At 47.1% G+C, this 23216-nt stretch overlaps 2 protein-coding genes across 2 annotated transcripts in view; one reads left to right on the top strand and one right to left on the bottom strand.

Moving 5' to 3' along the window:
• Positions 1–23216, top strand: part of LOC132765774 (zinc finger protein 850-like) — a 1095673-nt gene that overhangs the window by 559406 nt on the left and 513051 nt on the right. The gene's annotated exons all lie outside the window — the stretch shown is intronic.
• LOC137094754 (zinc finger protein 721-like) overlaps positions 1739–23216 on the bottom strand; it is a 102730-nt gene continuing 81252 nt past the window's right edge. The window contains exons 4-5 of the mRNA XM_067465079.1: positions 8404–8530; positions 1739–7522 (exon numbers count right to left, since the gene is read on the bottom strand). Of these exons, the coding sequence (XP_067321180.1) occupies positions 4383–7522; positions 8404–8530 (3267 nt within the window). The 3' untranslated portion in view covers positions 1739–4382. The remainder of the gene's footprint in view (positions 7523–8403; positions 8531–23216) is intronic.

Below are 23216 nucleotides of genomic sequence, written 5' to 3'. Positions count from 1 at the left end.
CACAGCTGACCTCCAGTTAGAGCACTCAAGGGAATTACATATACCACTGGATAGTTTTAGCAATGGTTTAGAACAGTGATGGGCAACCTTTTGAACTTGGTGTGTCAAAACTCGCCAAAAAACTGATCATATCTCCGGTGGGGTGTCACTTCGAGAGAAAAAACCATTATAACAAAAAAAATATTATTGTAATATATAACTGTATTTAATAAACCAAAAAACTAATTATTTAACTTACCTGCTTTTTTCTATAATGCCATATATCTCGGCACTATAGAAAAATGCTGGTGCAGGAGCCGAGGATGAAATGTCCTTCTCGGGATGCAACCACATCTGGAATATAGTGTCCAATTCTGGGCACCACAATTCAAGAGAGATATTGACAAGCTGGAATGTGCCCAGAGGAGGGCGACTAAAATGATCAAGGGTCTGGAGAACAAGCCCTATGAGGAGCGGCTTAGGGAACTGGGCATGTTTAGCCTGAAGAAGAGAAGGCTGAGAGGGGATATGATAGCCATGTATAAATATGTGAGAGGAAGCCACAGGGAGGAGGGAGCAAGCTTGTTTTCTGCTTCCTTGGAGACTAGGATGCGGAACAATGGCTTCAAACTACAAGAGAGGAGATTCCATGTGAACATTAGGAAGAACTTCCTGACTGTGAGAGCCGTTGAGCAGTGGAACTCTCTGCCCCGGAGTGTGGTGGAGGCTCCTTCTTTGGAAGCTTTTAAGCAGAGGCTGGATGGTCATCTGTCAGGGGTGATTTGAATGCAATATTCCTGCTTCTTGGCAGGGGGTTGGACTGGATGGCCCATGAGGTCTCTTCCAACTCTTTGATTCTATGATTCTTCTGTGTATGTGGCCGTGTGTCATCGAAAATGGCTATGTGCTGACACACATGTTATAGGTTCGCCATCACAGGTTTAGAACTTGGGGGGGGGGGGGGAGAAGCTTCAGGGAAAAAGAGCTAATGAAGTTCGAAAACATAATATTAAAAGAGCACATGAAAGAATAAAATGAGTATCAGGAAAGGATAACCAGTATGATATATGAATAGAGATTAAACTGGGAGGGGGGAACGGACACAACCGGGGAGCAGCGGCCAATAACATGGAGTAATAAGGGGATATCCCCAGCCCGTCCCCAGTACAACTGACTGTAACTCAGTGAGGGACAGATTTCCATCCACCAATAAGTAAAATAAAAATAGACGCTGAAATAGATTTGCTGTGCTTGAGGTTTTGATGGAGCAACTTAAGCCTTTGCTCCTCAATCCACTGACCTGGTTGGGGATAGAAATAGTCATACTGCTTCCTAGGTGTAGCCATGGAAGAAAAAAATATGTATTCATAGGATAGGGAGTGGTCAACCCTCCTGTTTAAGGAGCTCCAATGGCTGCCGTTCATTTTCCGGTCCCAATTCAATGTGCAGGTTCCTACCTACAAAGCCCTAAAGGGTTTGGGTCCCACCTACCTGCGTCACTGCATTTCTGTGTACGAACCCACGCGATCTCTTCGATCATCTGGAGAGGCCCTGCTCACGCTCCCACCTCCCTCGCAGGAGCAATTGGTGGGGATGAGGGAGAGGGCCTTCTCGGTGGTGCCCCCCCCCCCCCCCCGACTCTGGAACTCACTTCCCAGGGACATTAGACACGCCCCAACGTTGGCAGTCTTAGGAGGAGCCTGAAAACGCGGTTGTTCCAGTGTGCCTTCCCAGAATAAGGAGAACTCTCAGCAATATGTCCTCACAATGCACTTTAATACTGACTTAGGATGGACTGTGCTCCCTCATTTCTCTCCGAAAAGTCCTATCCCAGTTATATTTTACCTTGTTCACATCAGCATCTTTTCAATTTTAATCTATTACATTTGGCCCAGCTATTTTATTTATTTTATTTGTATACCGCTGTTCTCAGCCCTTAGGCGACTCACAGCAGTTAACAACAAGAACAGCAAAAATTCAATGCTACACCAACACAGTATAAAAACAGTTAACAACATAACACATTACACAATAATATACAATTCACAACAATAGCCATTCACTAGCGTTTCATCACTAAAACATGATCCAGATCCATCATCCATTGTTCCATTCCCATGTTCATTACACTCATTGCACTGACTATTCGAACGCTTGCTCAAACAACCAGGTTTTCACTTTTTTGCGGAATACCATTAATGATGGAGCTAGTCTAATGTCCGTGGGAAGGGCGTTCCACAGCCGAGGGGCCACCACCGAGAAGGCCCTATCTCTCGTCCCCGCCAGCCGTGCTTCTGAGGCAGGTGGAATCGAGAGCAGGGCCTCCCCGGAAGATCTCAAAGTCCTAGTGGGTTCATAGGCAGAGATGCGGTCGGATAGGTAGCTTGGGCCGGAACCGTTTAGGGCTTTAAAGGCCAATGCCAGCACTTTGTATTGAGCCCGGTAGCAAATCGGTAGCCAGTGGAGTTGGCGCAACAGGGGGGTTGTATGCTCCCTGCGTTCCGCTCCTGTTAGAATCATGGCTGCTGAGCGTTGGGCTAATTGAAGCTTCCGAGCCATCTTCAAAGGCAACCCCACGTAGAGAGCGTTGCAGTAGTCTAAACGGGATGTAACCAGAGCGTAGACTACCGTGGCCAAGTCAGACTTCCCAAGGTACGGGCGCAGCTGGCGCACAAGCTTTAGCTGTGCAAATGCTCCCCTGGTCACCGCCGAAACCTGGGGTTCCAGGCTCAGCGATGAGTTCAGGATCACACCCAAGCTGCAAACCTGCGTCTTCAGGGGGAGTGCGGCCCCATCCAACACAGGCTGTAACCCTACCCCTGTTCGGCCTTGCGACTGACCAGGAGTACCTCTGTGTTGTCTGGATTCAATTTCAATTTGTTCGCCCTCATCCAGACCGTCACAGCAGCCAGACACCAGATCAGGACCTCGACAGCCTCCTTAGTAGCAGGTGGAAAGGAGTGACAGAGTTGGACATCGTCTGCGTACAGATGACACCGTACCCCGAAACTTTCTCCCAGCGGCTTATGTCACTATTGATTTTTTTGTTTGTTTATGTGATTTATATGATTTGTATTTTATTGATTGTTTATTGATGTTGTTTGATGTACTTTGGACTTCACCTCATGTAAGCCGCACCAAGTCCCTTGGGGAGATGGTAGCAGGGTACAAATAAAGATGATGATGATGATGATGATGATTATTATTATTATTATTATGGGTCTTGGAGGTACTGTTCTGCAGTGGCTCCAGTCCTTCCTGGAGGGTCATACCCAGGTGTTGCTGGAGGACACCTGCTCAGCCCCACAGCCATTGTCCTGTGGGGTCCCGCAGGGCTCAGTATTGTCCCGCACCGAGTCCCTTGGGGAGATGGTAGCAGGGTACAAATAAAGTTTATTATTATTAATCAGTCAGAGGGGTTCTTTCCCTGCCAAACCCTTGCTCCCCAACCCCACTGAACATTAAAGGCCATCCATCAGTCCAGGGGGAAGAGCAGGACACAGCATCCTCCTACAACAGAAAATGAAGGTCTCAGCGCAGGATCAGGTCCCAGGGCTCCCTTTTCCCAAGGAGGAGGAACACAGACTTGGGTGGGAGATACAGCAAAAGCACCCACACAAGCAAGCTCTTCATTGCCATGGCTTTTGAGACATCTCCTGCTGCAATGGCTGCTCTCCAAAGCCACTCTCTGCCAAGGCCGGGGAACCTTCATTCAAGAGTTATGTTAGAAGGGTGTCTCTGAATTCCACATTTTCTGCTCAACGGCTTATAGTGCCGTGGGACTTCAACGTCCATGCAGAGGGCACCCTGTCGTGAGCTGCTCAAGACTTCATGGCTACCACGTCAACCCTGGAGCTGTCCAAAGTGGTTTCTGGCCCAACCCACAGGGCAGGGCAGACATTGGACTTGGATTTCTGTCAGGGAAGGAAGGAAGATGGCCGTGTGGAGGAACTGCCTTTATTCCTCTTGCCGTGGACCGATCATCCTCCGTCCAGGCTTAGGCTTCCTGTGCCTCTCACCTGCCCAGGGCTGGAGGACCTATTGAAATGCTCCGTCCCAGGAGGCTTATGGGCCCAGAGTGTTAGAATTTGAAATGGTGGGCTGGCTGGAGAGAGATGTGTCAGCAGCCGATTGGCTGAGTGTGCCAGGGGACAGGCTTCTGGTTGGCTGCTGAGGCCAAGAGTTCTAACTGCCATTCTGTTCTCTCTTTGGACAGGGAAGAAAAAATGGCCGGCTGCCAACTATCTTGAAGCCGGATCCTTTTTAGGCATGAGGCATATTTAAGGACTGATTTCAAAGGGCTATTTCATTCCTCTGTTCCCTGCCTGAATTCAAAGAGTCCGATGCATACAAGATGGTACCAATTGTGAACTGTCAGGAAAACATTTTCCACACTTCTGGCATTAGTATGGCTTCTCTCCTGCATGGAGTCTCTTGTGTCTCACCAAGGCTGAACTGTAAGCAAAACATTTCCCACACTCCTGGCATTGGTATGGCTTCTCTCCTGTGTGAAGCTTTTTGTGCTTCACCAAGTCTGAACTGCTAGCAAAATATTTCCCACACTCCTGGCATTCGTATGGCTTCTCTCCTGTGTGGAGTCTTTTGTGATTCACCAAGGATGAACTCTGAGCAAAACATTTCCCACACTCCTGGCATTCGTATGGCTTCTCTCCTGTGTGGAGTCTTTTGTGCTTCACCAAGGCAGAACTCTCTCTAAAACATTTCCCACATTCTTGGCATTGGTATGGCTTCTCCCCTGTGTGGAGTCTTTTGTGACTCACCAAGGCTGAACTCTGAGCAAAACATTTCCCACACTCCTGGCATTGGTATGGCTTCTCCCCTGTGTGGAGTCTTTTGTGACTCACTAAGGCTGAACTGGAAGCAAAACATTTCCCACACACCTGGCATTGGTATGGCTTCTCCCCTGTGTGGAGTCTTTTGTGGTTCACCAAAGCTGAAGTGGAAGCAAAACATTTCCCACACTCCTGGCATTCGTATGGCCTTTCTCCTGTGTGGCATGTTTTGTGTGTCAAGAAGTGTGAACTGGAAGCAAAACATTTCCCACACACCTGGCATTGGTATGGCTTCTCTCCTTTGTGGCGTCTTTTGTGTGTCAAGAAGTGTGAACTGGAAGCAAAACATTTCCCACACTCCTGGCATTGGTATGGCTTCTCTCCTGTGTGGAGTCTCTTGTGTCTCACCAAGGCTGAACTGTAAGCAAAACATTTCCCACACTCCTGGCATTGGTATGGCTTCTCTCCTGTGTGAAGCCTTTTGTGCTTCACCAAGTCTGAACTGCTAGCAAAATATTTCCCACACTCCTGGCATTCGTATGGCTTCTCTCCTGTGTGGAGTCTTTTGTGACTCACCAAGGATGAACTCTGAGCAAAACATTTCCCACACTCCTGGCATTGGTATGGCTTCTCTCCTGTGTGGAGTCTTTTGTGCTTCACCAAGGCAGGACTCTCTCTAAAACATTTCCCACATTCTTGGCATTGGTATGGCTTCTCCCCTGTGTGGAGTCTTTTGTGACTCACCAAGGCTGAACTCTGCGCAAAACATTTCCCACACTCCTGGCATTGGTATGGCTTCTCCCCTGTGTGGAGTCTTTTGTGACTCACCAAGGCTGAACTAGAAGCAAAACATTTCCCACACACCTGGCATTGGTATGGCTTCTCCCCTGTGTGGAGTCTTTTGTGGTTCACCAAAGCTGAAGTGGAAGCAAAACATTTCCCACACTCCTGGCATTTGTATGGCTTTTCTCCTGTGTGGCGTGTTTTGTGTGTCAAGAAGTGTGAACTGGAAGCAAAACATTTCCCACACACCTGGCATTGGTATGGCTTCTCTCCTTTGTGGAGTCTTTTGTGTGTCAAGAAGTGTGAACTGGAAGCAAAACATTTTCCACACTCCTGGCATTGGTATGGCTTCTCTCCTGTGTGGAGTCTTCTGTGGCTCAACAAGTTTGAACTGCGAGCAAAACATTTCCCACATTCCTTGCATTGGTATGGCTTCTCTCCTGTGTGGAGCCTTTTGTGGCTTAACAAGTGTGAATTACGAGCAAAAGAATGCCCACACTCCTGGCATTGGTATGGCTTCTCTCCTGTGTGGAGTCTCTTGTGTCTCACCAAGGCTGAACTGTAAGCAAAACATTTCCCACACTCCTGGCATTGGTATGGCTTCTCTCCTGTGTGAAGCCTTTTGTGCTTCACCAAGTCTGAACTGCTAGCAAAATATTTCCCACACTCCTGGCATTCGTATGGCTTCTCTCCTGTGTGGAGTCTTTTGTGACTCACCAAGGATGAACTCTGAGCAAAACATTTCCCACACTCCTGGCATTGGTATGGCTTCTCTCCTGTGTGGAGTCTTTTGTGCTTCACCAAGGCAGGACTCTCTCTAAAACATTTCCCACATTCTTGGCATTGGTATGGCTTCTCCCCTGTGTGGAGTCTTTTGTGACTCACCAAGGCTGAACTCTGCGCAAAACATTTCCCACACTCCTGGCATTGGTATGGCTTCTCCCCTGTGTGGAGTCTTTTGTGACTCACCAAGGCTGAACTAGAAGCAAAACATTTCCCACACACCTGGCATTGGTATGGCTTCTCCCCTGTGTGGAGTCTTTTGTGGTTCACCAAAGCTGAAGTGGAAGCAAAACATTTCCCACACTCCTGGCATTTGTATGGCTTTTCTCCTGTGTGGCGTGTTTTGTGTGTCAAGAAGTGTGAACTGGAAGCAAAACATTTCCCACACACCTGGCATTGGTATGGCTTCTCTCCTTTGTGGAGTCTTTTGTGTGTCAAGAAGTGTGAACTGGAAGCAAAACATTTTCCACACTCCTGGCATTGGTATGGCTTCTCTCCTGTGTGGAGTCTTCTGTGGCTCAACAAGTTTGAACTGCGAGCAAAACATTTCCCACATTCCTTGCATTGGTATGGCTTCTCTCCTGTGTGGAGCCTTTTGTGGCTTAACAAGTGTGAATTGCGAGCAAAAGAATGCCCACACTCCTGGCATTGGTATGGCTTCTCTCCTGTGTGGAGTGTTTTGTGGCTCAACAAGTTTGAACTGCGAGCAAAGCATTTCCCACACTCTTGGCATTGGTATGGCTTCTCTCCTGTGTGGAAGCTTTTGTGGTTCAGCAAGCCTGAACTGTAAGCAAAACATTCCCCACATTCCTGACATTTGAATGAGTTCTCTCCTGTGTGAACTCTTTTGTGGCTCACCAAGTCTGAACTCTGGATAAAAGATTTCCTACAGTCCTGGATTGCGAAATCCTCCGTTCCTTCAAAGATTTCTTCTTGGCTCAGATCTGGCAGTTTGTAATCAGCAATACATTTTGCTGATACTTTCCATTTACAATGGCTTTTCCCAGCACTGAGTGTCTTGTGAAGCACAAGTCCCATATTGTGGGTAAAACACTGCCCACATACATCGCATTTGTAAGGCCTTTCTCTGACAGAACCTCCATCTTCTCTGTGGCTTTGCTGGCATCTAGGAAGTCCCCCATTGTGTCCCAAATGCTTCCTGTATTTGGTGTTTGGGTTGCCTGCTGTGAAGAAGAAGGACAGAAACAACCATTCTTTAGTGTGAGTGATAAGGACTTTAGGGAAATTATATAAGAAGGAGATTGAAATTATCCTCAAAACAACATAGATATGGAAGAAAAGAAGATATGACTGCTGTCCTCTCCCCACCCCTTGTTCAGTAAATATGGACACTGTTTGACTGCCTGGAGCCTTTAAGGGAAAGGTGAACAATGTATGCTCCAGAGGCTACATGTTCCTCAGTCCAACCTGGGTTCCATCACCAACTGCTAGGCCTGCCACTACCCACCACCATCAACTGCAGAACATGATACATGACAGGCGACTAAAAGTATCAAGGGTCTGGAGAACAAACCCTATGAGGGGCGGCTTAAAGAGCTGGACATGTTTAGGCTGCAGAAGAGAAGGCTGAGAGGAGACATTATGATGGCCATGGATCAAGATGTGAGGGGAACTCATAGGGAGGAGGGAGCAAACTTGTTTTCTGATGCCCTGGAGAATAGGATGTGGAGCAATGGCTTCAAAATGCAGGAAAGGGGATTCCACCTGAACATTAGGAAGATCTTCCTAACTGGGGGAGCTGTTCAGCAGTGGAACTCTCTACCCCGAAGTGTGGTGGAAGCTCCTTTGGGGGCTTTTAAACAGAGGCTGGATGGCCATAGGTTGGGGGTGCTTTAAATGTTCCTGTCCGGCTTCTTAGCAGGAGGTTGGGCTGGATTGCCCACGAGGTCTCTTCCAACTCTAGGATTCTATATATTTCTAACTTAAGCCCTGCCTTGAAGACCCTCAGTGATTGAGATGATTTCAGAAATTACTTCCACCAGAGATCTGATGATTGGGATCCTGCATTTTGAAATAGACATTCCCATCTGTGAGGGAGCCTTACCAAGAGAGTCCACCATCCCATGAATCTCCTCCATGATCTGCCCATGCAAGGCTTTCTGGCCAGGATTCAAGAGAGCCCACTCCTCCAAAGAGAAATGGACAGCCACGTCCTCAAAGGCGATTGGGCCCTGGGGGGGGGGGGGGGGGGGGAAGGAAAATAAGGGAAATCAAGACAAATAAGTACAAGAATCTTTTGAAATGATTTACATTTATGTTGGTTCAATCTTTTCTGTTTCAAAAGATGTTTAATGATTAAGCCTGGAAGAAATGACCCCCAGGCAGCTCCCTTCCTCCTCTCCCAGGAATCCTTCTGCTTACCTGAGTCACTTCCACTCCATCACAAAGCGGAAGATGTAAATCTGGATTTGGCAACAACATCATTCCAGCCCCTGGGAGAGAGAGAGAGAGAGAGCAAGGGGTGGAAAGTGATCACATAAACATGTCGCAGAGGAGATAATTACAGTCCTGAAAAGAAACCCATGAGGAAATTACTCTATGAAGACAGGAACATTCTCCAGCCCAGGAATTGTAAAGTTTTGGAGTTTAGGACTTCTTCATCTCACACAGTGCTGTGAATAGGTTGGACTGAAACAAGTCCTGGGCTTGGTAGTTCAATGGGCTAAAATTATTCTTTGTTGTGTGTTTGTCTTCCAGCTCAGTTTCAAGGCTCATCTTGACTTCGAGTCCCATCTGGGAACATACCGTACGGCTGAATTTTCAGTCCCCAACCAACAGTATGCAAATGTAGAAGTATAACGATAAAGAAAACTCCAAATCACATTGAAAGTACACCTTTTGCAACCAAATGCTTTACCTTTATACTCATATCAAGGCCTTTTCTGTATGCCTTTTCTAGTTCAAACAGGTTGTGCGTTTGTTACAATCCCCTGAAGGGGAAGCTACACTGGCATAAAACAGCAAAACACCCCAAAGGGTTCCTTCTTACCCTCCAAGGCTGCAGCCCCACCTCCTTCCTGCTTGACCTCCTTCTGCTGGAGGCTCTGGGTGGCGTCTGGTGCAGGTTTCTCAGCTTCAGAGACATCAGGGAGGACTTCAACACAGTTATTTTGGGCCTGGAAGAGAACAGAGTATTCCAGAAGTAGTATGGAGAAAATTCAAAAAAATCACAGATGTATGTGCAGAAACTGCATTGACTTTTGAAAAAGAATAACTCGGAGTTTGAAGCAAATGCCATATTCCCCTCCCATCATTTTCAGTGTGATATGTGGGGTCAAGAAATTCGGGTATGGCAGCAACTGAGCTCACAGTGGATATGGAGGTGAGAGCAGGAGGGGCAGAGCAGGTGGGAAAGGGGGCAGAGGGAGCTGAGTCCGACTTCTCCCTCATATTGGTCCCATCTCAGAAGAAAGGCAGGATGTACATTTCATCTCTCCATCAGTCCCCAGGTGAGTGAACCCAAGAGGCAATGCTCTCACCTGTCCTTCCTGCTTCTCGTCCTCTGCCCGACTCAGGAGGAAGCCTTCCGCCAGGGCCACCGCCTGGGAAGAGGTCTCTGCCCCACACTCTCGGACCCAGCTCCCCATCTCTGGGGGCAGGATGCTCAGGAACTGCTCCAGGATCACCAGGTCCAGCATCTCCGCCTTGGTGTGTTGCTCTGGCTTCAGCCACTGGCGGCAGAGAGAGTGGAGGCGGCTGCAAACCTCTCTGGGTCCCTTGCCCTCTCGGAAGGAGGACTGCCTGAAGCGCTGGCGCTGTGTGTGCGCGTCCAGGAACGTCTGTGTAGTTCTCTCCCAGAATCCCTTACTGTTCCCGGGGACCACGCCTGCTTCAGGTCTGGGTGAGTTGGGTCTCTCCATGTTGGAACTACTCTGATGAAGGACCAAACAGTATCCAAGATGCTCTTCCTCTCTCTTCTCAAAAGGGAAATAAATCACTCAACAGGCTGTACTCCAAAATTCCTAGCCAAAAATCACATTTCCTCTGCGAAAGAAAGTCAGAATTAGACAAGGTTTCAGGAGGCTTTTTTTAGAGATGAAAATAAATCGAAACCCAATAACCCAAGCCCTTTATTTATTTATTTGCGAGCCAGGTAATGCTGGGCCCTCCTTCCACTTGGGCCTCTGGCCTCCCACTGAGCTCCCATTCAGTCCCAACCCACGCTGGATCCCCCCCCCCCCCCCCGGTGCTTCCTTCAGCTGATGCCTCGTGATGCACAGCCTTTCTTGTCAAGAAGAACCAAGAGACTTTGAAACAAGAGACAAAAATCAATATAACAAACTAGCTGTCCCCTGCCACGCATTGCTGTGGCCATCTGTGTATATGTGTTTTGTGTGTGTATATATTTCTGTATATGTGTATATTTGTGGTTTTGTGCATGCGGTGTAATATATTTTTTATTGTTTTGGCATTTCAAGTCCCTCCAACTGTACTTTTTATGAATGAGGGCATTCGTTGGCCTGCTAGGCCAAAGAATAGGTGTGCTGTGTCCAAATTTGGTCTCAATTGCTGCAGTGGTTTTTGAGTTATGTTAATCCCACAAACGAACATTACATTTTTATTTATATAGGCTAATGTTCACATTTGGGCATATAGAGGATTCGTGCCAAGTTTGGCCAGATCCCTCATTGTTTGAGTCCACAGTGCTTTCTAGATGTAGGTGAACTACAACTCCAAAACTCAAAGTCAATGCCAACTAAACCCTTTGAGTGTTTTCTGTTGGTCAGGGGAGTCCTGTGTGCCAAGTTTGGTTCAAGTCCATCGTTGGTGGAGTTCAGAATGCTCTGGTGAACTATAAATCCCAGCAACTACAACTCCCAAATGACAAAATCATAAATTTTTGAGTGATGGTCACTCCTTGTGTAGTGAGACGTTTTGTTGCCAAATTTGGTGTGATTTTGTTCATTGGTTCTTTTGTTTTTAAGGTACTCATTATGCACAGAGCATTTTTATATATATTTGGAAATCCAGATGACAAACAGAAACTCTGAATTATGAAAAAAACTTAAGGGAGGGAAAAGAGGACTCGGATAGGCAGGTGAGTGGGTGGGCAGGGGAAAGCCCTGGGTGATAGTATGATAGCTGGGTCCGGAAGCTCCGAGCATTACGAAGATGCCACAAAGGCGGCTGAGAATAAGGAACGATAGGGGGTGGAGTGAAAGCGGGGAGAGCAAAGGAAGGATAGAAAGGAGGGGACGCTTAGGGTAAGGGTTAGGGCAAGGTGTAGGGTTAGTGTTTAGGGCAGGAGTCTTCAAACTTTTTAAACAGAGGGCCAGGTCACAACTCCTCAAACTGTTGGAGGGCCTGATTATAATTTGAAGGGGGAAAAAAACCATGAATGAATTCCTATGCACACTGCACATATCTTATTTGTAGTGCAAAAAAAACCCCACTTAAAAACAATGTTGTTGTTGTTCATTCGTTCAGTCGTCTCCAACTCTTCGTGACCTCATGGACCAGCCCACGCCAGAGCTCCCTGTCGGCCGTCACCACCCCCAGCTCCTTCAAGGTCAGTCCAGTCACTTCAAGGATGCCATCCATCCATCTTGCCCTTGGTCGTCCCCTCTTCCTTTTACCTTCCACTTTCCCCAACATAATTGTCTTCTCTAGGCTTTGCTGTCTCCTCATGATGTGTTCTGCATACAAATTAAAAAGGTTGGGTGAGAGTATGCAGCCTTGCTGCACGCCTTTCCCAATCCTGAACCAGTCTGTTGTTCCCTGGTCAGTTCTGACTGTTGCTACTTGGTCCTTGTACAGATTCCTCAGGAGAGAGACAAGGGGGCTTTAAAAACAATACAATAATTGAAACGAAGAACAATTGTAACAAATATAAACTTATTATTTATTTATTTGCTTTATTTCTATACCGCATTTTTCAGCCCAAACAGGCGACTCAATGCGGTTTACATGGTACAATTATCAAACAGTGTCAGTGCAATTAAAACATAACAATGCAACAAACAGGATCAACAGCATCAATCCACAACAATTAACAATCAAACAAGACAAATCAACAAACATAACATAACGCCTCAGTTGAAATCAGATCCGTTCTCATAATCCTTATGCCATTCCTATGTTCCATTTACCGTCTTCCTTTGATTGGTTGCACTGCTTAACCAAATGCTTGTTCATAAAGCCAGGTCTTAACCATTCTCCGAAACGTCAGCAGTGAAGGTGCCTGTCTGATGTCTGCCGGTAAGGCATTCCATAGCCGAGGGGCCACCACTGAGAAGGCCCTGTCTCTCGTCCCCGCCAAGCGCGCCTGTGACGCAGGCGGGATCGAGAGCAGGGCCTCCCCAGACGATCTTAAAGTTCTAGTCGGTTCATAGGTGGAGATGCGTTCGGAGAGGTAAGTGGGGCCAGAACCGTTTAGGGCTTTATAGGCTAAAGCCAGCACCTTGAATTGTGCCTGGTAGCGGATTGGCAGCCAGTGGAGCTGGTTCAGCAGAGGAGTGGTATGCTCCCTGAGTGCCGCTCCCGTTAGCAACCTGGCTGCCGAGAGCTGGACCATCTGAAGCTTCCGGGCAGTCTTCAAGGGCAACCCCACGTAGAGCGCGTTGCAGTAATCAATCCGGGATGTAACCAGAGTGTGGACTACCGTGGCCAAGTCAGACTTCCCAAGATACGGGCGCAACTGGCGCACAAGTTTGAGTTGTGCAAATGCTCCCCTAGTATTTCAATGGTGAGTGTGGGCCTGCTTTTGGCCGATGAGATAGGATTGTTGTTGTCGTGTGCTTTCAAGTCATTTCCGACTTAGGTTGATCCTGAGCGAGGGCCGGGTAAATGACCTTGGAGGGCCATATCCGGCCCTCGGGCTATAGCTCGAGGACCCCTGGTTTAGGGTTAGGATTTAGGCTTAGGGTACAGTTCAAGGATAGGGTTTCACCATTAAAGAACTCTTCCATTTCTTGTATATTATCAGTCTCCAACCTGGCTTACATTAGCTAAGTCTCTCTTGTGCGGACAAAAGAGCAATGCAGCATCTCCATACCGCTCAGAGCTTCGGCACCCAGCTATCATACTATTACTAAGCCCTGGGCCTCTCTCTCTCTGCCTGCCTGCCTCTCCCTCCTCTGGAGGATCCCCAGTTGCTCCCTTGTGCTGACCCCCAATATCCCCTCTGCCCCAGGCCCCCTTCTCTCCATGGGGCCCAAGGCTCAAGGCCAGGCTCCATCTCCTTCCAAGGAGGAGAGCTCAGGAAGGGGTGGCTTCCCTTCTTCTTCTTGGCCAGGGTGTGTGTTAGGAGGCCAGCCTGGGAGGGAAGGAAGGAGGCCTGGGCCCACTTTGGCCCTCCCTCCAGGTGTGTTGGGCTTCAGCCCCTCTTTGGCCCTTTGGAGAAGGAATGGGAAGAAGACTCACCAGAAGGAGAAAGAGGAAGGAGGAGGCCAAAGGGGGGAACTCTTCTCTTCTCTCCCAGCCAGGCAAGGAAGGCTTAAGAGAAGGGAGTTTGGTTCCTATAGGGGGACAGGAAAGGCGGGTCTAAGGAGGCCCACTTCCTTCCTGCCTCTCTAGGAACCACACTCCCTCCCCTTAACCCTTCCTTGCCCAGCCTTCCACTGGAAGGAGGGGGAAAGAGCATCTCTCCAAAACACTGGAACCAGAGAACTGAAGGTGAAGGCAGAGAGAGAGTCATAGAAGAACAATTCCATATCCATAGGATAGATATCTTCTCTCCCTGCCAAACCCTTGCTGCCCAAGCCCACTGAACATTAAAGGTAATCAATCCATCCAGGGAGCAGAGCAGAGCCTCCACCCACAACAGAGAAGGAAGGTCTCAGCCTGGGGTGTTTGGGTATCAGCCAGCACGTCAACGACTTAAATCTAGAAATAGTTTCCTAAGATCTACAGAGACACTCGCTGGAACACCTCAGCAAGCGAGAGTCCAAAAGTGGCAGGCTCAAACCCAGCACCTCAACCAATGGCTGATACCAAATGAGAGACTATGTGCCCCCTGAGCACACAGAGGACTGGGCGACCTGGAAGGCACTGAACAGACTGCGCTCTGGTACCACGAGATCATAGAATCATAGAATCAAAGAGTTGGAAGAGACCTCATGGGCCATCCAGTCCAACCCCCTGCCAAGAAGCAGGAATATTGCCTTCAAATCACCCCTGACAAATGGCCATCCAGCCTCTGCTTAAAAGCTTCCAAAGAAGGAGCCTCCACCACACTCCGGGGCAGAGAGTTCCACTGCTGAAAGGCTCTCACAGTCAGGAAGTTCTTCCTCATGTTCAGATGGAATCTCCTCTCTTGTAGTTTGAAGCCATTGTTCCATTGCGTCCTAGTCTCCAAGGAAGCAGAAAACAAGCTTGCTCCCTCCTCCCTGTGGCTTCCTCTCACATATTTATACATGGCTATCCTATCTCCTCTCAGCCTTCTCTTCTTCTGGCTAAACATGCCCAGTTCCCTAAGCCGCTCCTCATAGGGCTTGTTCTCCAGACCCTTGATCATTTTAGTCGCCCTCCTCTGGACACATTCCAGCTTGTCAATATCTCTCTTGAATTGTGGTGCCCAGAATTGGACACAATATTCCAGATGTGGTCTAACCAAAGAAGAATAGAGGGGTAGCATTACTTCCTTAGATCTAGACACTATGCTCCTATTGATGCAAGCCAAAATCCCATTGGCTTTTTTTGCCACCACATCACATTGTTGGTGTGAGAGATGGAGATGGAGAGCCAGCCTTAAGAAATGGGGCTACAAAGTGGAATCCATGACATGCGAGTGTGGAGAAGAGCAAACCACTGACCACCTGCTGCAATGCAACCTGCTACATGCACAATGGAGGACCTTCTTGCGGCAACACCAGAGGCACTCCAAGTGGCCAGATACTGGTCAAAGGACATTTAACCAACTACCAGACTCACAAGTTTTGTATATTGTCTGTTTGTTTTGTTCTGTTAGAAATGCAATACAATTAACTGGTTGACCTGACACGACAAATAAATAGGGCTTTGGGGAGAGGCTCCTTTCCCCTCCTTCCAGTGTGTTGTTGTTCATTCGTTCAGTCGTCTCCAACTCTTCGTGACCTCATGGACCAGCCCACGCCAGAGCTCCCTGTTGGCCGTCACCACCCCCAGCTCCTTCAAGGTCAGTCCAGTCGCTTCAAGGATGCCATCCATCCATCTTGCCCTTGGTCAGCCCCTCTTCCTTTTACCTTCCACTTTCCCCAACATAATTGTCTTCTCTAAGCTTCCAGTGTAGGGAAGGGTTAAGGGGAGGGAGTGTGGCCCACTCCGCCCTCCCTCCAGGTGTGTTGGGCTTCAGCCCCTCTTTGGCCCTTTGGAAGAAGACTCACCAGAAGGAGAAAGACAAGGAGGAGGGGGAGGAAAAGAGGCTGCAAGGAGGTGGAAGAAGTTAAAGGGGGAAACTCTTCTCTTCTCTCCCAGCCAGGCAAGAAAGGGCGACCTCATGGACCAGCCCACGCCAGAGCTCCCTCAGCTCCTTCAAAGTCAGTCCAGTCGCTTCAAGGATGCCATCCATCCATCTTGCCCTTGGTCGGCCCCTCTTCCTTTTACCTTCCACTTTCCCCAGCATCATTGTCTTCTCAAGGCTTTGCTGTCTCCTCATGATGTGGCCAGAGGACTTCATCTTTCCCTCTACTATCCTTCCCTCCAATGAGCAGTTGGGCTTTATTTCCTGGAGGATGGACTGGTTGGATCTTCTCGCAGTCCAAGGCACTCTCAGCACTTTCCTCCAACACCACAGCTCAAAAGCATCTCTCTTCCTTCGCTCAGCCTTCCCTAAGGTCCCGCTCTCACATCCGTAGGTGACTACAGGGAATACCATGGCTTTGACTAGGCGGATCTTTGTGGCCAGTGTGATGTCTCTACTCTTCACTATTTTATCAAGATTGGCCATTGCTCTCCTCCCAAGAAGATATGATAGCCATGTATAAATATGTGAGAGGAAGCCACAGGGAGGAGGGAGCAAGCTTGTTTTCTGCTTCCTTGGAGACTAGGACGCAATGGAACAATGGCTTCAAACTACAAGAGAGGAGATTCCACCTGAACATGAGGAAGAACTTCCTGACTGTGAGAGCCGTTCAGCAATGGAACTCTCTGCCCCGGAGTGTGGTGGAGGCTCCTTCTTTGGAAGCTTTTAAGCAGAGGCTGGATGGCCATCTGTCAGGGGTGATTTGAATGCAATATTCCTGCTTCTTGGCAGAATGGGGCTGGACTGGATGGCCCATGAGGTCTCTTCCAACTCTTTGATTCTATGATTCTATATTCATAGGATAATTAGATATCTTCTCTCCCTGCCTAACCCTTGCTCCCCACCCCTACTGAACATTAAAGGGAATCAGCCCTCCCAAGGAGCAGAGCAGAGCCTCCATCTATAACAGAGAAAGAAGGTCTCAGCCTGGGAGTGGGGTGTCAAGGCCCAGGGCTCCCTTTCCCCAAGGAGGAGGAACACAGGCTTGGGTGGGAGATGCAACAAAAGAGATATAAAGATAGGCTTAAAGCCAACCTGAAAAACTGTGTATAGACACTGAGAACTGGGAAACATCACGAATGGAGGACGTCATATTGAGGAGGGAGCAAGCGTGTTTTCTGCTGCCCTGGAGACTAGGACGCAATGGAACAATGGCTTCAGACTACAGGAGAGGAGAGAGTTGTTCAGCAGTGGAACTCTCTGCCCCGGAGTGTGGTGGAGGCTCCTTCTTTGGAGGCTTTTAAACAAAGGCTGGATGGCCATCTGTTGAGGATGCGTTGAAGGCTATTTTTCTGCAAATTCGCAGCTTAGGAGAAGGATTCCTGGAAAAGGAGGAATGGCCCGCAAGGTGTCTTCCAACTCTAGGATTCTGGGATTCTGTTCTCTTTTCCTTTTTCACTCTGCTTTGATCACTCATACTGACTGGGATATTATTTTGTTACATTTATTTATTTATTTACTTTGCTTCTATACCGCTGTTCTCAGCCCTAGGGGCGACTCACAGCGGTGTACAGCGTAGAAAGAACAAGTACAAAATTCAAGACACACTAAAATATCAGTCTAGCATTAACCTAAACATCATCATCAAAACATCAACAATATCAAAAATACAAAAGGCCATTCCACGTCGTCTCATCGTTTTAACCACAATCCAATATCATTTCCGTTGTTCCATTCCTGTCGTCAATTACCAGTTATTGCACTACTTGTTCGGACGCATTCTTAAATAGCCAGGTCTTTAACATCCTGCGGAATATCATCAGGGAGGGAGCCATTCTGATGTCCACGGGAAGGGTGTTCCACAGCCGAGGAGCCACCACTGAGAAGGCCCTGGCTCTCGTCCCTGCCAGGCGTGCCTGTGAGGCAGGTGGGATCAAGAGCAGGGCCTCCCCGGATGATCTCAAAGTCCTGGTGGGCTCGTAGGTCGAGATGCGGTCAGAGAGGTATCTTTTACATATCAAAAAGAACATCTAGTTCAGAAGATAAAAATCAAGGGCAGGTTTTGGGAACAAATTTGTGGCTTTTGCTTTAATTCAGAGATAAGTCAAGGGCAAAACTTAGGGACACGGAATAAACATTTTTTTTTCCTCTTTTAAAAATGTGTAATAGGAACATAATCAGGAAGAATCAGAGGGTTCATGGGTTTATTTATTATTTCGTATTACTGTTGCTATTGTTTATTGTTGTATTGTGGGCTCGGCCTCATGCAAGCCACACCAAGTCTCTTGGGGAGATGGTAGCGGGGTACAAATAAAGTATCTACAGAAAGAATTTCCTAGAATACCCATCTTCTACACTTTACCAAAGATCCACAAAGGTGTTATCCCCCCCCCCCCCAGGCCGACCCATTATTTCAGGTTCATCTTCAGTGCTGGAACCAGTTGCAAAAGGAAATGTTCTGGATCTTTAAGTTGAAAACCCTTTCCCCTCAAGGACTTAACGAGTCACTTAATTTTAGCTGTTTCCTTTAAGTTTCTGATTACTCTTTATAAACCTGTGAATGACCCTTCAGAATTACTCGCAGTGTGAATTTACTCCTAGCAGAGTCACTTTTTGTATTAGCTACTTGGCATGATGTGAGTATATGTTATATGTTTGATGTATCCATTATTTTCACTACTGTAATTGTGCTGGAAAATACTTGTTACTCTATGTGATGTTATGTTTTGTTATAGATAAGAGTCTAGAGTTGCTGAATTTATCAACTCCTGAGGAAGGGGATTGCTTTCCCCGAAACAGGGTACAAAAATACCCGGGCACCCCTGTTGAATGCCATTGGGACTTTTCTTTGAAGACTTATTTTGAGAAGCAGTGCTCCATTTTTCACTGGACTTGAGTTGGATCTTTTCCATGAAGATTGTTTTGAGAGTGACGCTTCATCTCCATTATTGTCTTTAGCTTACATATAGCCTCATGACTCTATACTTACTTTGTTTATATGACTTTTTGCATTGAATATATCCCTGAAGCCTATACACAGTGGAATCCCTATCCAAACCCAGAACTGTTATGTTTGAGAGCGGTTGCTCCTTTTGATTTCTGTGTACCACTGAATTGAGCTTTGTACTGGGGATTTTGGTAAATAGAATATTTTATGTTTTCTTGATAATACACTTTGACATTACGCATAGATTGTTTTGTGTTTGTACTGTTACAGCCTGTGTTAGACAGGGTTACACTCCCCCTGAAGACGCAGGTTCGCACCCCCAGGTCTCGGCAGTGGCCGGGAGAGCTTTTGCACAATTCAAGCTTGTGCACCAGTTGCGCCCGTACCTTGGGAAGTGTGATCTGGCCACAGTGGTCCACGCTCAAGGGGTTGCCCGTGAAGACGGTTCGGAAACTTCAACTGGTTCAGCGAGCGGCAGCCAGGCTGCTCACTGGAGCGACATACAGAGAGCACACCACCCCCCTGCTGTGCCAGCTCCACTGGCTGCCAGTTCAGTTCCAAGCCCAATTCAAGGTGCTGGTTTTGACCTACAAAACCCTGTACGGTTCCGGTCCAGTGTATCTGTCCGAACGTATCTCCCTCTACGTCCCACCCCGGAATTTAAGATCATCCGAGGGGACCCTGCTCTCGACCCCACCGCTCTCCCAAGTGAGGCTGGTGGGGAAGAGGAGCAGGGCCTTCTCAGTGGTGGCCCCTCACCTGTGGAACTCACTCCCGGGGGATATCAGGGCATCGACATCCCTCCTGTCCTTCAGGAGGAAGGTATGATGTGGTTGTGGGACCAGGCCTTCGGGCAATCTGCTAACTAGGTAAGGACAACCAGACAAATAGGACCAACAGGACTGAGAAATGTGCAATGGAAACTTTGAACTATGAGATAGCGAACATTGACCGGCAATAAGGAGTAATTGGTCGGTACTGGTTTGTATGAAATTTTTATTGGTTTTATTGGTTATTGATGTAATGTGTTATTGTTGATTACTAAATTATGCTATTTGTTTTATTACTGTTGTATGTTACGGGCATCGAATTGTGCCTTGGATGTGTAAGCCGCCCTGAGTCCCCTTCGGGGTGAGAAGGGCGGGTAAAAGTAAACCAAATAAATAATAATAATTATTATTAGAACGCCACAAGAATGTGAGGTAAAAACCAAAGAATATAAGGGAATACCTGGGAAACTGAAAAGAGAAGACACTTAAACGGGGGGAAAAAAACTCCTCAAATACATCCCCCCGTAAACCAATTTTAACCCTGCCTCCCACTGTCGAAACAGCATTTGCTCCTGGTTCCAGGTCTCCCACCTCCCCACATTATCCACCTTCCACAATGGCGCCCTTAGCCTACTCCGACTTTCAATAGAAGAGAAGCGGGTGAGGGCGAGAGACCTGGAGTGGTGAGGCACGAGGAAAGGCCCTCGCCACTTGCGCCTCGCCTGCGATGACAACAAACAAATAAAAATAAACAATCCATAACACAGGAAATTCCACGACCATTATAGTAAGGAGATCGGAAAGGGTGAGCTGCCACCTCAGGGATGAGGAAGAGTTTGGGAGTTGTAGTTCACCTACATCCAGAGAGCACTGTGGACTCAAACAATGATAGATCTGGACCAAACTTGGCACAAGCACTCAATGCGCCCAAATATGAACACAGATGGAGTTTGGGGGAAATAGACCTTGACATTTGGGAGTTGTAGTCACTGGGATTCACAGTTCACCTACAATCAAAGAGCAATCTGAACCCCACGAACGACAGAATTGGGGCAAACTTCCCACACAGAATCCCCATGACCAACAGAAAATACTTAAGGCAATCCAATCCAACTCCCTTCATCAGGGCAAGAAAACGTAATTGAAGTCCTCCTGACAAAGAGCCATCCAGCCATAGATTAGATAGATAGGTAAATAGATAGATATGATTCTCTCACACAGAGATATAGTATCATAGATTTGAAAGGGACCCTTAAAGAAGGACAATGATATGTTGCATGTTCCAGAGTTGGCAAACCAGACAATCCCCACATCAACACTAACAAAGAAACAGCAAGTAATACTGTTTATCCACAAGCATAAAGAAATTACATGTATTAGAAATCAACACTTTCTAATTACTTTATTTTCCAGATCAACAGACTGGGCCACAGCAATGCGTGGCAGGGGACAGCTAGTATAGCAATAAAACAGTATAAAACGCATTGCTTAGGTGGGCAATGAGCTGGGCTGAAGGTCGGGTGCTCATCCCGACATGGGCTTCGAACTCCCAATCTTTCGACTGGTAAGATGTACTGCAGCTGTGCTAAAGATGAGAAGAAAAGAAGGCAGTGAGGAAAGTAAAAAAAAGGAAGACAGAAAGAGGGATGGAAGGAAGATAGGAAAGAAAAAGGAAGAGGGAGAGATGTTTAACAAGAGGCTAGAAGAGAGAAAAGGAAGGAAGAAAAGGAAGATAAGGGGAAGAGTGGGAGACAGAAATACTGAAAGGAAGGAAAGAAAAGAAAGGGAGGGAAAGGCGGAAAGGGAAGAAAACAGGTCTAAAAGGATATCACGGTTGTGGAGGGGATGGCACAGTTTTCTGTTGGTCATTTGGGTTCTGTATGGGAATTCTATTGTTGGTGAGGTTCAGAATGCTCTTTGATTGTAGGTGAACTATAAATCCCAGCAACTACAACTCCCAAGTGTCGAGTTCTATTTTCCCCAAACTCCACCAGTATTCACATTTGGGCATATTGAGTATTTGTGCCAAGTTTGGTCCAGATCAATCATTGCTTGAGTCCACAGTGCTCTCTGGATATGGGTTAACTACAACTCCCAAACTCAAGGTCAATGCCCACCAAAGCCTTCCAGTATTTTCTGTTGGCCAAGCTTGGTTCAATTCCATCATTGGTGGAGTTCAGAATGCTCTTTGATTGTAGGTGAACTATAAATCCCAGCAACTACGACATCCAAATGACAAAATCAATCTCCCCTCCCAACCCCACCAGTATTCAAATGTGGGCGTATTTGGAATTTATTTCTGTTTTTGAGTAAAATGTCTCTATGCCCCGAAAGTGTTGGAAAGCTTGTATTTTTCATACAAACATCAAGATTTTTACTCTATACAGAAACCTATACAATACAAAACCCACAGGATTGAACATTGCAAAACATATCAAAGTATCACTTTGCCTATCATAGATTCAAATACTCATTATATATAACATCACATTCTAAAATAATACAAAGGTGCCCATTTTTCTATTTATTGTGGCTCAGCAGTGTGCCAGGAGCAAGAAAGCAGCCAGTAAATGCTAGCCAGAAATACAATTTGTGCATCAAGGGAAATAATAGTAGTGGAAACATCTTTTCCTGTGGTTTGTCCTCAAAAGAAGCTCTGTGTTCAGTTCTGGAATCCCGGCAGAAATTCACAAACTGGAAATTTGGATCCAAGCAGGTAAAGGAACTGGAAACTAAGCTCAGAGGAACAGCTGATGGAAGTACATATGGGTTTTTTTTCAGAATAGGTGACATGACAATCATATTTAACTCTCTGAAGGATTGTCAAAGGGAGTTTGTTTCTGCTGCTCCAGAACAAGACCTCAAATTTAAAGATTTAAATGACAAGAAAGGGGACTTTACCAAGTCTTAGGCAGAACTTCTTGAACAGTCTTGATTGAAATCAGATGTTTACACACAAAGGCAGGGTTTGTTTTTTTGTTTTTTTTGTCATGTTGCTTGTTGACAGAAGAAGTCTGAGTAAAACACTTCCCACACTCCTGGGTTTGGCTTCTCTCCTGTGTGGACTCTTTTGTGGCTCACCAATTGTGGACTGTTAGCCAAACAATTCCCACAATCCTGACATTGGTATGGCTTCCCTCCTGTATGGGATCTCCAGTGGTCTATATGGGGTGTATTCTGAGTAAAGCATTTCCAACACTCCTGGCACTTTTACCCTTTCTTTCCTGTGTGAAGCTTTTTATGCCTCACGAAGTGAGAACTGTCAGCAAAACCTTTCCCACACTCCTGGCATTGGTAAGGCTTCTCTCCTGTATGGAGTCTTTTGTGGTTCACCAATGCTGCACTGCGAGCAAAACATTTCCCACACTCCTGGCATTGGTACGGCCTCTCTCCTGTGTGGAGTGTTTTGTGGCTCACCAAGGCTGAACTCACAGCAAAACATTTCCCACACTCCTGGCATTGGTATGGCTTCTCTCCTGTGTGGAGACTTTTGTGGCTCACCAAGGCTGAACTCACAGCAAAACATTTCCCACACTCCTGGCATTGGTATGGCTTCTCTCCTGTGTGGAGTCTTTTGTGCCTCACCAAGGCTGAACCGTCAGCAAAACCTTTCCCACACTCCTGGCATTGGTATGGTTTCTCTCCTGTATGGAGTCTTTTGTGGCTCACCAAATATGAACTGCGAACAAAACATTTCCCACACTCCTGGCATTTATATGGCTTCTCTCCTGTGTGGACTCTTTTGTGCCTAACCAAGGATG

The sequence above is a fragment of the Anolis sagrei genome, chromosome 2 (genome assembly GCF_037176765.1).
Source record: "Anolis sagrei isolate rAnoSag1 chromosome 2, rAnoSag1.mat, whole genome shotgun sequence".
In the NCBI taxonomy this organism is placed as follows: domain Eukaryota; kingdom Metazoa; phylum Chordata; class Lepidosauria; order Squamata; family Dactyloidae; genus Anolis; species Anolis sagrei.
This window is presented reverse-complemented; position numbering and strand designations above follow the sequence as displayed.